Source organism: Anastrepha ludens, chromosome 2 (genome assembly GCF_028408465.1).
Source record: "Anastrepha ludens isolate Willacy chromosome 2, idAnaLude1.1, whole genome shotgun sequence".
Taxonomy (NCBI): Eukaryota; Metazoa; Arthropoda; class Insecta; order Diptera; family Tephritidae; genus Anastrepha; species Anastrepha ludens.
The window spans coordinates 139934887-139949171 of NC_071498.1; the positions used below are offsets into that span (position 1 = coordinate 139934887).

At 34.2% G+C, this 14285-nt stretch overlaps 2 protein-coding genes across 4 annotated transcripts; both read right to left on the reverse strand.

Annotated features, from left to right (window-relative positions):
- Window positions 1–75: 75 nt before the first annotated feature.
- LOC128855438 (polyadenylate-binding protein-interacting protein 2) lies at window positions 76–5604 on the reverse strand. Of its 3 annotated transcripts, none has more exons than XM_054090341.1 (4): window positions 5583–5604; window positions 2478–2655; window positions 2038–2138; window positions 76–1912 (listed from the first exon to the last, which is right to left on the reverse strand). In XM_054090341.1, the coding sequence occupies exons 2-4, from the start codon at window positions 2619–2621 to the stop codon at window positions 1783–1785; spliced, it is 375 nt and encodes a 124-aa protein (XP_053946316.1). In that variant the 5' UTR covers window positions 2622–2655; window positions 5583–5604; the 3' UTR covers window positions 76–1782. The 3 variants fall into 3 exon arrangements, with proteins under 3 accessions (XP_053946316.1, XP_053946314.1, XP_053946315.1); XM_054090339.1 differs by lacking the exon at window positions 5583–5604 and adding an exon at window positions 5442–5576; XM_054090340.1 differs by lacking the exon at window positions 5583–5604 and adding an exon at window positions 3473–3676.
- A 6501-nt stretch (window positions 5605–12105) lies between these two features.
- On the reverse strand, window positions 12106–12799 carry LOC128859680 (vesicular glutamate transporter 1-like). The gene is made up of 2 exons (XM_054096691.1): window positions 12533–12799; window positions 12106–12452 (listed from the first exon to the last, which is right to left on the reverse strand). Exons 1-2 carry the CDS (start codon window positions 12740–12742, stop codon window positions 12324–12326), a joined length of 339 nt encoding a protein of 112 aa, XP_053952666.1. The 5' UTR covers window positions 12743–12799; the 3' UTR covers window positions 12106–12323.
- Between the last annotated feature and the right edge of the window lie 1486 nt (window positions 12800–14285).

Consider the following 14285-nt stretch of genomic DNA (forward strand, 5'->3'; position numbering starts at 1 on the left):
TCTGTCACAACTAAAAAAAAAAAAGGTGTGCTCAGCGTCATCGCTCGACGCTTCTTTACAATAAATAAAACTCGGTTATTACTGCTATAATACTTTTTTATTGAGATTTTAATAGTTTTTTCATCTTTTTTTGTTTGGCTTTTATTCTCATAATGTTACTTTTTTAAAGTTTTTGTATTTTTATATCACACATAAAGGTAATAGTATTTTTTTTTGTTCATGTCTTGCATTCTTAACGTGTTATAATATACAATACGCACGTATGCTTACTTATGAAACACTTTGCTAATGATAAACGTTTTTATTTTTAATATTTTTTTTTTTTCGTTTTCATATATTTTAAGTTTAATTCATAAACTACAATAACACTATATTTAGCATTAGTCTTTAAGATAATTTTGCTTGAAGCAGGTCAATTTTACGAGGCTGATGTACAAACACATACATACATAAAGTTGGAGTGTCGTATATATATGTATATAAATATAAAGAGTTGGCAAAGTTAAATACCATTGGAGTATTTACCATTATTTTAACTTTGGTATTTTTCTTTTATTTATTCGTCCAAGAATAGCTTTTATCAAATTAAATGGTTATACACTACGTTAATGTAATTTAATTTCAATTATGTGCTTTTTATTGTAAATTTATATTGGATTCATTAATATTTGCTTTGATAGTTAAGCATATTAAGATGTCTATTATGTATGTATTCTTGTAATTTCAGACACTACATTTGACTTTATTAAATTTTTTTTTTCAATTTTAAATTACAAATAACTTTACAATTTTCCATTAAAGCTAAAAAGGTAGTGATGGGGAATACCTATGTAGTTTACATTGAATTTGGAGCGTTCAAGCATATAAATATAGAAAGCACTATGTTAAGTATACACTATATGCGTATGTATAAAATGTGTAATTGGTAGATCATAATACAATTTAAGTTTGAATTGAGTTTGCTTGCAACGAAAGTGAATTAAAACATAACAATAAAAAAATATACGTAAACATTTAGTATGGAAAGCTACAGTATTAATGATCACATTTTTAATTTCTCAAATCATCTGAATATCAATTCTGGACTAACAATTTATCATTTTATCACTTATTTAAAACTAGATAAATGTTTTTACAACAAACAAATAATGACCGAAATGCTCTCCTTCATATTCATTCTCTTTGCACTACTGATGCAGCCTGAGGCAAGAGTCTTCTTGAATCAAGTAGCTCGTCTCGATAATAAGACAGGGCGATTCGAAAGTAAAGTGTTGAGGTAATTGTGAAAAGTATATGCGTATAAAATACCCACAATAAATTAAAAGCGATTTGTACGTTGGACTTGCCACAAACAACTTGCTAAAATATTAGCTTTAAAAATTTGGAACTAACGCAGGGCAACAATCAGTAAATTATTGTAATTTAAAATTATTATTTTTTGCTTTTTGTTTGGCTTTTAGTTTTTTGTTTTTTTGCAATTTTCATTAGTATTTTTTTGTATTTTTGTTTGTCAATTTGAAACACCTCTTGCTTTTATTGGCAAACAATGGCGAGTAAATATTACCCTCATTGCGGCGTCTGCACAGACGTTTGGTGTTTGTTTTTTTGTTGTTTTCTTGAAATATACTTGAATAAGAATATTTCAATTTTTTATTTTATTTTGAGTTTGTGTTATTCGGGTCATTACGTACAATTTCATATGGTATTGTTGATGCGTTCCGTTTTAATGATTCGTGTGTTGCATTACATTCCAATTAGGGGTAAGAGATGATGGGGTGGGGTTTACGAAGTACCCAGTCCAATGATGTGCTTTTGCGGAACGAACTCAGCAGCCAGAGGATTGAGAATGGAATGTTCAACATTGCATTCGCTCACAGCGAGCGAGGATAATGCTGCATTTAACTCTTCGGTTCTAAAGTTCAGAAAAATAATTTTACATAAGCAATTAATACGTGATTTCGAAATTTTTAGTAATTGAAAATAACGATTACATGTAATTTGTTGTATACAACTTTTTAGTTTTATTGAATTTCATACTTTGCTTTCTGCCATTCAGCCAATTCAGCTTCAAGTTCGTCCTCAAGCATTGCCTCAATGCATTCTTTCATAATATCCTCTTCTTCGAGACGTTTTAACTCCTAGACGTGAAAAGAGTTATACATTTTAAAGACTACGATTATTAATACAAAACTTAAAATGTAAGAATTTAGAGCCAAATCAGAAAGTAAAAGACTTCAAAAGACTTCGATTATTAATACAAAACTTAAAATGTAAGAATTTAGAAATTCAGAAAGTAAGACTTCGATTCTTAAAATGTAAGTAAAAATTTAGCGCCAAATCAGAAAGTTAATGTTTTTTTAGGACTTATGTATAAATATGTTTTTTTAATATGTCAGAAATTTAAGATTTCGCGATTCGTGGGCGTTAAACTCAGCACCATTACTGTTTTTCTTTCGTGCATCAAACAAATTACTTACGTTCTTATCGAACTCTTCTTCATTCTCCATCCATAAATACTCAGAGAAATCCTGTTCATCTTCTAAATCTGATAGCGAATCATCTTCCTCCACTACATATTCAAATTGGTCGGACCAATCATTTGAAGGAACTTTCAAAATCATTTTGTTTGTCAGTTTTTGCTTGAAAAATTTACAACTGCAAATATAATAGAATACAAGTTATTTAATAAAATTAAATTGATAATAAAGATGTTAAGAATTAAAAATCTGCACAAATAATAATCGGAACTTTTTCATCAGAACATTCTCCGAATTAAAGATTTATTTATTTGCATGCATTCAAAAAATATCAGCATTTTTAAGTATGTTTTTTTTTTTAGAAGACTTTGGAGCAGCAATAAGACGTGTTTTTGGTACCATTCTGCGCTTCAAAACAGGCAATTTATAAATTATCAGCACAAAAATACGACGCAAAAGATGTTAGATATTTTTCTGATTTTAGTAGCAAACTCACTCAACTTTCCATACAAACCAGAACTTTTTGTGCACTTTTATTTTATTTTTCCCCAAATCATTTACTATTCTCGCCTATTTTGTTTTGTTTATGGGCTATTTTCGCATTTGGTAAACGGCCAAAGATTATTTTTGTGAGTGCTCAAAACCACTTATCTCAATGCCTGAAGGCAGTGGAAAGCCAAAACATTTGTTTACTAGGCGTTTACTTAGCGTTTTTTATACTCGAAAGTTAATATTGTATGTGCTTCGGCTACCTATAATTACACACAAGTAGCTATAAATTAATTATGTAGCATACGTTATGATTAAACAAAAATATACCAGGCACATACATACATATGTGAATTTTAAGTTGGAATTTATTTTACAAAAGAACTTCGTCGTAGATTCAGTAATGAGATCAATGCGCTGTTTTTGGAATGCAACGCCTCGGCTAATTCAAGTCTTCTTATCGTCAGAGGGTCATATATAATACGTGCGAGTGTAAGCGTTATTACCTTGTGAATCAATTAATTCGAATTAATTTACATTCGATGCTATAAATTCGTAAATTCAAAATTTTTTAAAGCAGCTGTGTAGAAAACTAAACAAATGAAAAACAGAACAAAGCGCCAGAAATATTGAATTATAAATATTTTTATATTAAACACTTCACTGCGTTGCGAGCTAATGAACGCGATCGACTGACTGACACCAACGAAACGCCTCGACTTGGCGCAGCACATAAGTAAACGAGTTGATTCAAGAGACGAGTTCATGGATTTCTCTATACGACGCGTGTGAGTCAAGACAAACATAAGGATAGATATGTAGGTAGTCGTTGAACGCCAAGGTAATGGTGTGCTAGTACATAAGCACATAGTGGGCATGTGTGGGCAGGTGATATGCAGAGCGGGTTGGGGAGTTCGAAGGCAAAGAGAGTATCGCCAGTTGTATGATTGTATAGCAGCGCCAATCCGTCAACTGCTTGAGCAATGAAAGGGGAAAGTGTTCGGCAATATTCAAAACAACACGAAAGCAATGATAACAACACAGAATATACCAAAAACAAAAAATAAAAAACATAAATAACAGTAATATTTTCAGGAAAAAATATTACGGCAAGAGAGTAAAATGTTAAAAAATTAATATTAAAATGCTTATTGCTGCATTTTAATATTATGTATACGGTCAAAAATATTCAAATTGCTCCATATTATTAAATATAAAATTTTTTAGAAGTTTTCACCAGTCCGGTAGTTGAAGATGCCACACTGACAGTTTATAAATACCTACTTAATGTACTTATAAATATAATATTAGGTATCGTTAACTTTTTATGCATACTAAAGTATTTATATACCGATAATTGAAATTATATGTACATGTATATGTAATTATTTGGTACATTAACATATGAGTACATTTTGCGCGAATATCATTGCTGTGACAATACTTCCTTGTATATTATTTCCGGTTGCCTCTTATATTTATGCATGTACTAGCATATGACGGAAGCAAATGTTTCGCACATAAATTAATAGAAATAAGGCGTAAGAATGAAAGTGGTTAAGCATATCTAAATTTATTTGTTGTTGACGATGAAATAGCATAAAATCATTCGTAAAATTAATCGAGAACGCTGCTGAAAATAATAGCACTTGATCGAATAAAAATCCGGTTTTAGTTCCGGTAACGACCGTCTTGGTGGCGTACATGACTATGGATAGGTAAAGTTTTTTGTTTCTCATTGTAAGGACATTTGGATATGAAATACGAATATAAATTTTTCTAACAATTATTCAACTATTGCAACCGTCTTTTTGCGCACATTAATGGGCACGTCTAAACATTTATACGGTAAATATATACGTGTACATATTTATTTTCTAATAAAAGGTGTGAAAATTAAAATAAATGAAAATAGTTATTTTATGCACTTCATTCAATTTTATGCGAGACAATATGTTAAGCTTTTTTCTTTACCCCACCATGAATACCATGCCACCCGGAATACTTTATTTGGTTATTTGCTCAACAATATTGCTTATTTTGAATGTTATTTCCCAAAAGTCATAGTCAATTTACCAATTAGCATATTAAATTTATGCAGAACTCTGCGAAATTTCTTCAAAATACAGAAAGCAATACCGTTCGGTGTCTTGCAAATTTATAAATATGCAGTAAAATATCCAATTGGCATTCCAAACAACAGCATCATTCCAGTCAGAATCCCGTTAATAGATGCTTTCAACGTCTACATTTCAATTGGATAAATTTAAATGGATAGAATTTTAATGTCTTCAGTTTGTAAATTTTCACTAAAACTGCATGGAAAACCTGCTTGCTAATCGATGTCTTCCTCATAAAAAAGCATAGAAAATATAAACAAGATGGAGTACTCAATTCCTTGCTCTTCATGTCACTTTGTTCTCTGCCACAAACAGAAATTCGCAATTTTTTTTACCGATAAAAAATGTGACTTACACCAGAACTTTTGTAAATCCACTTAAAGATAAAATGTCAAACAATAGTCCCCTCAAAAATGCACTGAAAATTTTGCAATAATTCGTTAACACTAGAAATTTATTAAAATTATACACAAAAAATTTGACGTCCACCACGTACAAAAACTTTTTAGCTCGCTCCGACAGTGTTGGTGTAACGCAAAACTCAGTGATGTATTTATTAGCTTGCTTTTATTAAAATACGTTGCGTTAGGAAAATTGCCAGTGATGAATTGTTTTTATTTCGTGTAGTACAGAATGTTGAAGCTTTTTTTGTTTGAATATTGGAGAAAAGTACAATGTACCTACAGGATGAAATCAATAGGCGTATAAACAATATATATTTTGAAATTAAAAATCGGCTTTTGTGAATAGTAAAATCGAAGTAAATTAAGCAAAGTGGAATCAAGATATGACTATATGTTGAGGAAACTTTAAAACACCTGTGCGTTTGTCCGGCATTATTAAAATTGCGTTTAAAATGCCTGGGAGCCCCACTGTTTCAGGGTCTAGAGGATGTCCGAAAAGCGGATCTCCCAGCTCTGCTTAGATTCGCCAAAAGCGCTGACATCCTACATGATGTCTACTTTCAGTATTCATGGAGGTCGGCCTCCATTTGGTACAGCTAAGAACCAAAAGGTCTATGCGTGGCTTATTGCCAACCAGGCTAACCTAATCTACGTTTATTTAACAATTAAAAAGTAAATAATTGGTATATTTGTTTACGTTAACCCAGGGACAATCTACAGAAGGTGACTTCGCTATAGCAGCTGATATGTTTTTCTGCGATTTGCTGGTTGAGATGTCAAATCGCCCTGCTTTTTGTTTGTTTATATTCTCATTGAAAATTTGATATTCGAATGACCAATTTGCAAAAACAATGTACAAGTAATCCTCTTTGACTTTAATTTTTGTTTGGCTCTTGTTCATGCATGGTATAATGAACTACATGAGATATTTATACGAAGGCGTTACGGTTATAAGGCACATTAAAAAGATAGCAGCAGCAGAGCAAAAACAAACAGAACAATGTATTTTGTTTTTTTTGCTTTTGGTCCCTAGAATTTCAAAATCTTTAAACAAAGATTAGCAGCTTAGAGTAAGCTGAACAAAATTTGAAAAAATTAAAGACCAAATAAATAGAAAAAAATTGCAACGCGCAATAGCTAAAGGCTTTACTTATTATTTGTGAATATAGTCGGTTGTGTGTATCGCAGTGAAGATACTCATGATATTCAGACTTATAATACGTTCACATAGAAGTAGATTATACTTTATTTTTTCGTGCGTAACTCCCAATCCGTAATTAAAAAGCGAGATTTCCCATACAAAATTTCTCTCCCGAAATCTGAGATTATAAAATAATCCTAGATAATAACCGTACTTCTTTAAATGCACCCTATGTTATCGATAATTATTTTATCGAATGTGAGGAGAAACGTCAAAGTAAAAACTAAAAATGATGAAAACAATGAAAAGAGGTTTGTACGCATAATTTTAATAAAACTTTTGGTAGATATTATTAGGTGAAAGATATTATTAATTATGTAGTCATATTATAGAAAAAAGGGTGTGCCCATTGACGCTTTGGCCTTTACATTTTATATGGAATTTCACATCCATGCCATCATTTTTTGCAACCTCAGTGGACTTCGTTTAAGGATTTCATCCAACTCTCTATTACTAGCAATGAATTGCGCAATTAAATTAGCTAATTCTTCTCCTTGTCTTTTCTTCATATCGTTAATAATAACTAAACAAACCAAAAACTCCAAAATATTCCACCAAACTAATTTCTATGAAGAAAAATCTTTCCAAACAATATTGACCGCTGATTGTCAATTTTGCGGGTAATCTGCCATATGTGAACGGGTAGATTAATTTATTTGTGGATTTACTGCTAATTACTGCGGATATGTGAACGTACTTTTACTGTGTGGTGTATTTAGCCCATTAGGTGTTGTGCAAAACGATTTTATCGATATTGATATCGGAAAAAACTGACCAGATAGCAGTCAGCGTTTTTATGAATTTCAATTCAAAATAACGTAAAAAATGTATTTCATGATATGATAAATAATTTAGTTTTATGCGTGAAAACTATTAACTATAGTGACTCACAGCTTAAATGATGCCGCAATCACCTATATAATTTCAATTTAAAATCTTGCGAAAATATTACCTCAACATTTTTTTTTCACTATTATTATTTATTTCGTGTATTTATGTATTATATAGGACTATGAATAAGTTCGTGCGGTTTTTTCGAAATTTGAAACTTTATTGACGTAAAATGGTTACAAATTTAATATTCAAAATATTGTCCATCGCTTACTACTACTTTTTCCCATCTTTCTGGCAATTCACGGATTCCCTTTGTGAAAAATTCGGTCGGTTTTGCCGCAATCCACGAATCGATCCATTTTTTGACTTCATCGTAATTACGGAAGTGCTGGTCAGCCAGGCCATGTTGCATCGATCGGAAGAGATAGTAATCGGATGGCGCAAGGTCTGGACTATACGGCGGGTGGGGTAGGACATCCCATTTGAGCGTTTCTAAGTATGTTTTGACCACTTGTGCAACATGTGGCCGAGCATTGTCATGTTGCAAAATAACTTTGTCGTGTCTATCGGCGTATTGCGGCCGTTTTTCTCGCAGTGCTCAGCTCAAACGCATCAATTGTCGTCGGTAGACATCCCCCGTAATCGTTTCATTCGGTTTCAGTAGCTCATAATACACAACACCCAGCTGGTCCCACCAGATACACAGCATAACCTTCAGGCCATGAATATTCTGCGCCGACGTCGATGTTGAAGCATGGCCAGGGTATCCATACGTTGCCCGACGTTTTGGATTGTCGTAATGGACCCACTTTTCATCGCCAGTCACAATTCGATGCAAAAAACCCTTTCTTTTGTGCCGTTGAAGCAGTTGTTCGCATGCCATAAAACGGCGTTCAACGTCTCTTGGCTTCAATTCATACGGCACCCAATGGCCTACCTTTCGGATCATTCCCATGGCTTTTAAACGTTTGGAAATGGTTGATTGATCAACTCCCAAAGTTTTTGCAACCTCTTCTTGCGTTTGAGCCGGATCTTGATCGAGCAATTCCTCCAATTCGTCTTCCAAGCCAAAATCACCACTTTTAAAGCGTGCAAACCACTTCTGGCACGTTCGCTCAGATAGAGCATGCTCACCATAAACTTCCACCAAGATACGATGACTTTCGGCTGCTTTTTTCTTCATATTAAAATAATGAAGAAGAATTCCCCGCAAAAACACATTATTTGGCACGAAATTCGACATTTTCAAGTGTGGTAAAAATATTGTTGTTTACGCTTCAAATAAAAAACTTATACTGACGTTTGTGCCTTACGACAGTAGCTCTCCAATGAATGTTTGGAAATGTGGATCGATGGAATAATAATCAAGTTACGCCATCTGTTGTAAAACCGCACGAACTTATTCATAGTCCTATTATATCAAAAATTATATACTCTATACGCAAAAAAATCAGGCACGTAAAATATATTATACTAGCAACCCGCCCAGCTTCGCACGAGTATAAAATATATACCCTATGTCACTCACTGAAAAAATGATTAAAATCGATCCAGTAGTTTTGGCTTATTCATTATTGTCCGTGGCCCGCACGCGTTAATTTTGGAGTAAAACAATTCCCCTTTCTTTATAGCATGAAGATTTCCTGCTATCTTTGGGATATCTAAATTCATACTCTACATTTTTGCATATTATTTTTACAACAATTACTATATTACAGAATGTCTTTATATACAACGTTCATAGCCTTCTTGTCATTAGACAATACAAACATGTTTTCTCTAGAGGTTACTCTTGAAGGATCGACATACAGTTGGCCATGTGAAAAACAGTCAACACTCAAATCTAAGCCTGCAACGTTGAAGGTTTGACCCTGAGATTTATTAATGGTCATTGCAAAAGATGTCTTTACCGGAAATTGTAAGCGTTTAAATTGGAATGGTAGATCCGATGGTATCAGAGGGATTCGGGGAATCAATACATCTTCTCCGGTACCACATCCTGTGAGTATTGTGCACTCTATTATGAAAGTTTTCAGTGATTTTACCAGCAAACGCGTGCCATTGCAAAGTTTAGGTGGACTTAGGTTTCTTAATAAAATAACAGGACAACCTATTTTCAGCTCCATTTTGTGAGGAGGGAGTCCAGACGGTTTCAAAGAATTTAGAAATTCTGTAGGAAATTGAACAGCTTCTTCCAAATCGAGAACAGTATCGACCGAGTAGTATATTTTCGTCGGCGCATCAATCTTTGAAATAATCAAGTTATTTACGGTATCTACTTGTTCGTTAGTTGGTGACAGAATAGCTCTTTCTTTAAACCAAGATATTGTCTTATAACTTATGTTATCAATGTCTGGATAGACATTGTTGACTAACTCTTGGATGTTGTCTATCAAAACACAAAGGTTTTCTAGGTTAATCCTTCCCTCACTTTGTGTTAATTCTCCATTGCCAACTTTTAGCAGCATCTCTGGAAATAGCCTGTTCTCACGTGAAGATGACGAAATCCTCATATTAGTTTTAAGCTCTAATTTATTGACATACGACTAAAGGTGGGATCTTTTTAGCGAAGCATTTATTTCGTCAGCACGTGTTCCTCGAGTCACAACTGGTAGGATTTGACGGAAATCTCCTGAGAACAGAATTGTACATCCACCCATAGGTGCATTTTTGTTGCGCAAATCGCGCATTGTCCTATCCAGTGCTTCCACAGACGTCTTGTTTGACATGGTAGCTTCGTCCCAGACTATTAATGAGCAGTCACGCATCAATTTTCCTGTATTGCTCTGTCTAGAAACACTACAGACGCTGTTATCATCATCGGTGGCGATTTTCAGCGGGTGCTTCATTGTAGAGTGTGTGGTTCGGCCTCTTTCCAAAAGACTCTTTCCAAAAGAGTAGCGGCATTGCCGGATGACGCAACAGCTAACGCAATTTTTCCGGTAGATCTCAATTACTAATTACTGTTGTAATATCTTGAAAAATATTGTTTTTAATTATATGCTCTAAAGAGCCATATACATAGATCTATATGAAAACAACAATGTATTTAAGGTATTTAATTGGATAAGGATTAATGTTGTACCCATTTGTTGAAATCGCTTCGAAAATAAGCTATTAGTTGTCGTAAAAAGTAAATGACAAAAAATGTTATTGTATGGAATTGATAGCAAACTAAACGCGCTCCGAATCAATAAAAACTATTCAAAAACTGTATTTTAATTATGTGCGATTTACTAATATAGAACCTGAAAATAGCGTTTTATTTCGCTGTAAAATTGTATGTACATATAATTACATGGAATTCAGTACATACATACATAGATACATATGTACATATGTCCGAAATGAAATAATGCGAGCGATTCGTAAATACATACATACATACGTCACCATACGATGTAATTCAACATTAATGAGGTGTGGTGAGATTATCGCTTAACGCCTATTGCTTCATTCGGTTGACAGCGAACACACACACAAACAGCTTTTTTTGGAAAAAGAGCTGCTTTTGTTTAAACAATTTTGGTTAAATAACAAATAAATCAATTATTTTTTTTGATGCAGAACGAAAGTAAATATTTCAAAGTTAAACTTCAAGAAAGTTTCATTTTAATTGGTTGATTCGTTTATGATTTATGGCCGTGAAAACAAAAAAATTATGTTTTTTTGCCACATTTTGACCGATTGCCACGCCCCCTTTATATATTTCTTCACATTATATAGATATAAACCTTCCTCTTCAATCAATCTATCTTTAAAAAAAAACCGCATCAAAATCCGTTGCGTAGTTTTAAAGATTTAAGCGTATAAGGGGACATAGGGACAGAAAAAGCGACTTTGTTTTATAATATGTAGTGATTTACCCATACGCAAATATGTAGCCAGTCAAAATGTGCATACCGTTAGTTGTGACAAAGCGGTGCATAATTTGAAATACGCAGCAAATGATATTAATGCCTAGACGTATGGGAAATTAAAGTGAGTCACCAAATATCTGTTGAAGTACGTGAAATAGTATATAAAAATCTCAAAAGCCAACGAAAAATAGCTCAATTGACACCATTCTTGGCACTAACGCTCAAAATTATGTGCGCGAAACCGTGTCCAAAATAAGGCCAAAACTGCGCATAATAAGATTTCCAATGAAAAAAACTCCTTACTCCCACTCAAAATAGTCAGCGCATTATTTGCAATGTGGCTGCTAAAACAAGCAAAACCAAAAAACAAACACACAGTTACACATTGCATCGGTGGCGCCAGCAAGAGGGAGCGGGCAATCGCGGTAATAGCGCAAGCACATCAAATTTAGTCCTCAACCATCTGTGTGATCCTTCTGGCAGAAAAATGTGAAACACAGATGGCGCTCCAGACAGTGAGAAGGCGTTGTACCTAAGCAACGACAGGTGGGCATTCTCACCATTTAGGACTGGTAGCGGCAGTGTAATCATCTACCCTGTCATAATTCAAATAGATTAACGAGCCCAACGCAAAACAAGTCTTGTCGAGGCCCTATGCTCCCGAGAGGAGTGATCAAGGAAAACAAAAAAACAACTTTAGCAAATAAATGTTATGATACGTAAAGATTGTCCAATCAATTCGAAATCTCGTTTTTTTATTTCAATTTAAAATTCGATGCCTACAGCTTGTATGGCACCTCCGAGCGGAGGTTACAAAATACAAAAAAATGTTTATACCATATTAATAAAATATTTATATATGTATTAGGGTTAATAAATATTATAACAATTTACACAGCTCTACAGTTTATAACAATTTATATAAAATAAACAACAGCTCAGACTTCTTCAATAGGTTTGTTCCATGGCTGCAAGTTGAAGCTTCCCAATATTCCGAATATGATTGCAGCTAAAATGTAGGAAGAAGCCAAAGTAAGCATTACATAATTCCATTCAGTCTTGTTCCCCTGTAAAAATTTGAAAAATGTACAATAACTCATCGATTAAAAGTAATCGATATATTTCTTAATGTCTCAGCGATTATCACCTGCACAGCTATAGCGGAAATGATGATTGGCGAAATGAAGCCGTTGAAAGTTGAAAACGCGTTCGCAATTCCCGAAAGCAAACCAGCGTATGACGGTGTTAAGTGTAATAAACTGGGCCAATAACCGCCAGAAAATCCCATATCGGAGAAAACACCCACGAACAGAATCATCAAGTTAATAACGACGTGTTGCTCTGCACTGGTTAACATAATGATGACAAGGAATTTAATGGTGAGAAGGTTGCCTTTTGAATAGAAAAGTAAGTGAATAAAATAATAGTACAAGGTGTAATCGTAAAGCAAGTTAGATATAGCAGCAGAAGTAACAGCGGCAGCAGGTAAACCTGCTTACGTTATATGTAAGTCTGAAGCGAATTAACACAAATGCACAATATGTATGTGCATATCTTTGTCGTAATTATACTCAAAAAGCGAACATTTTTAAGTTTGGTGCTTGTTTCTTTTTTTAATTTAAAGCTACCGAAACTGTTAATTAAAAAAAAAACTGTATTATTAAACAAAAGAAGGTTAAAGAGGTCACTCTGAGAAGATTTTAGTGTTAATGAAAATTTGTTGGTTCTTATAAAATTTGATATTTTTAAAGTGAAAATTTTATTTTTTGCTCCTTTAAAGGATATGAAAGAATATTAAATCTTTTTCTCTAAACTCTTCTTAACATTGAAAACCTTTTTACACATTTTAAAAAGCGTTTGAATTTACTGAACGCGAATAAAAATCAAAGAGATGTAATCGTTTCTTCCTATCCTCAATCCTTAGTGGGACAAAGGGCATCAAGAGATGTATTCACCCTATGATGAAAACGTACCCGAAAGATAATGGTGACTGTTTTCTTCGATTGCCAAGGCGTAGTGCACTATGAGTAGGCCATGTTGCATCGATCGGAAGAGATAGTAATCGGATGGCGCAAGGTCTGGACTATACGGCGGGTGGGGTAGGACATCCCATTTGAGCGTTTCTAAGTATGTTTTGACCACTTGTGCAACATGTGGCCGAGCATTGTCATGTTGCAAAATAACTTTGTCGTGTCTATCGGCGTATTGCGGCCGTTTTTCTCGCAGTGCTCAGCTCAAACGCATCAATTGTCGTCGGTAGACATCCCCCGTAATCGTTTCATTCGGTTTCAGTAGCTCATAATACACAACACCCAGCTGGTCCCACCAGATACACAGCATAACCTTCAGGCCATGAATATTCTGCGCCGACGTCGATGTTGAAGCATGGCCAGGGTATCCATACGTTGCCCGACGTTTTGGATTGTCGTAATGGACCCACTTTTCATCGCCAGTCACAATTCGATGCAAAAAACCCTTTCTTTTGTGCCGTTGAAGCAGTTGTTCGCATGCCATAAAACGGCGTTCAACGTCTCTTGGCTTCAATTCATACGGCACCCAATGGCCTACCTTTCGGATCATTCCCATGGCTTTTAAACGTTTGGAAATGGTTGATTGATCAACTCCCAAAGTTTTTGCAACCTCTTCTTGCGTTTGAGCCGGATCTTGATCGAGCAATTCCTCCAATTCGTCTTCCAAGCCAAAATCACCACTTTTAAAGCGTGCAAACCACTTCTGGCACGTTCGCTCAGATAGAGCATGCTCACCATAAACTTCCACCAAGATACGATGACTTTCGGCTGCTTTTTTCTTCATATTAAAATAATGAAGAAGAATTCCCCGCAAAAACACATTATTTGGCACGAAATTCGACATTTTCAAGTGTGGTAAAAATATTGTTG

Coding starts and splice junctions, on each gene's coding strand:
- LOC128855438 (XM_054090341.1), bottom strand. CDS start 2,621: ATGATTTTGAAAGTTCCTTCAAATGATTGGTCCGACCAATTTGAATAT. Junction 2,139..2,477: donor AAGAAGAGTTCGATAAGAAC/GTAAGTAATTTG, acceptor TTTCACGTCTAG/GAGTTAAAACGTCTCGAAGA. Junction 1,913..2,037: donor GCTGAATGGCAGAAAGCAAA/GTATGAAATTCA, acceptor TCTGAACTTTAG/AACCGAAGAGTTAAATGCAG.
- LOC128859680 (XM_054096691.1), bottom strand. CDS start 12,742: ATGTTAACCAGTGCAGAGCAACACGTCGTTATTAACTTGATGATTCTG. Junction 12,453..12,532: donor TTTCCGCTATAGCTGTGCAG/GTGATAATCGCT, acceptor AAATTTTTACAG/GGGAACAAGACTGAATGGAA.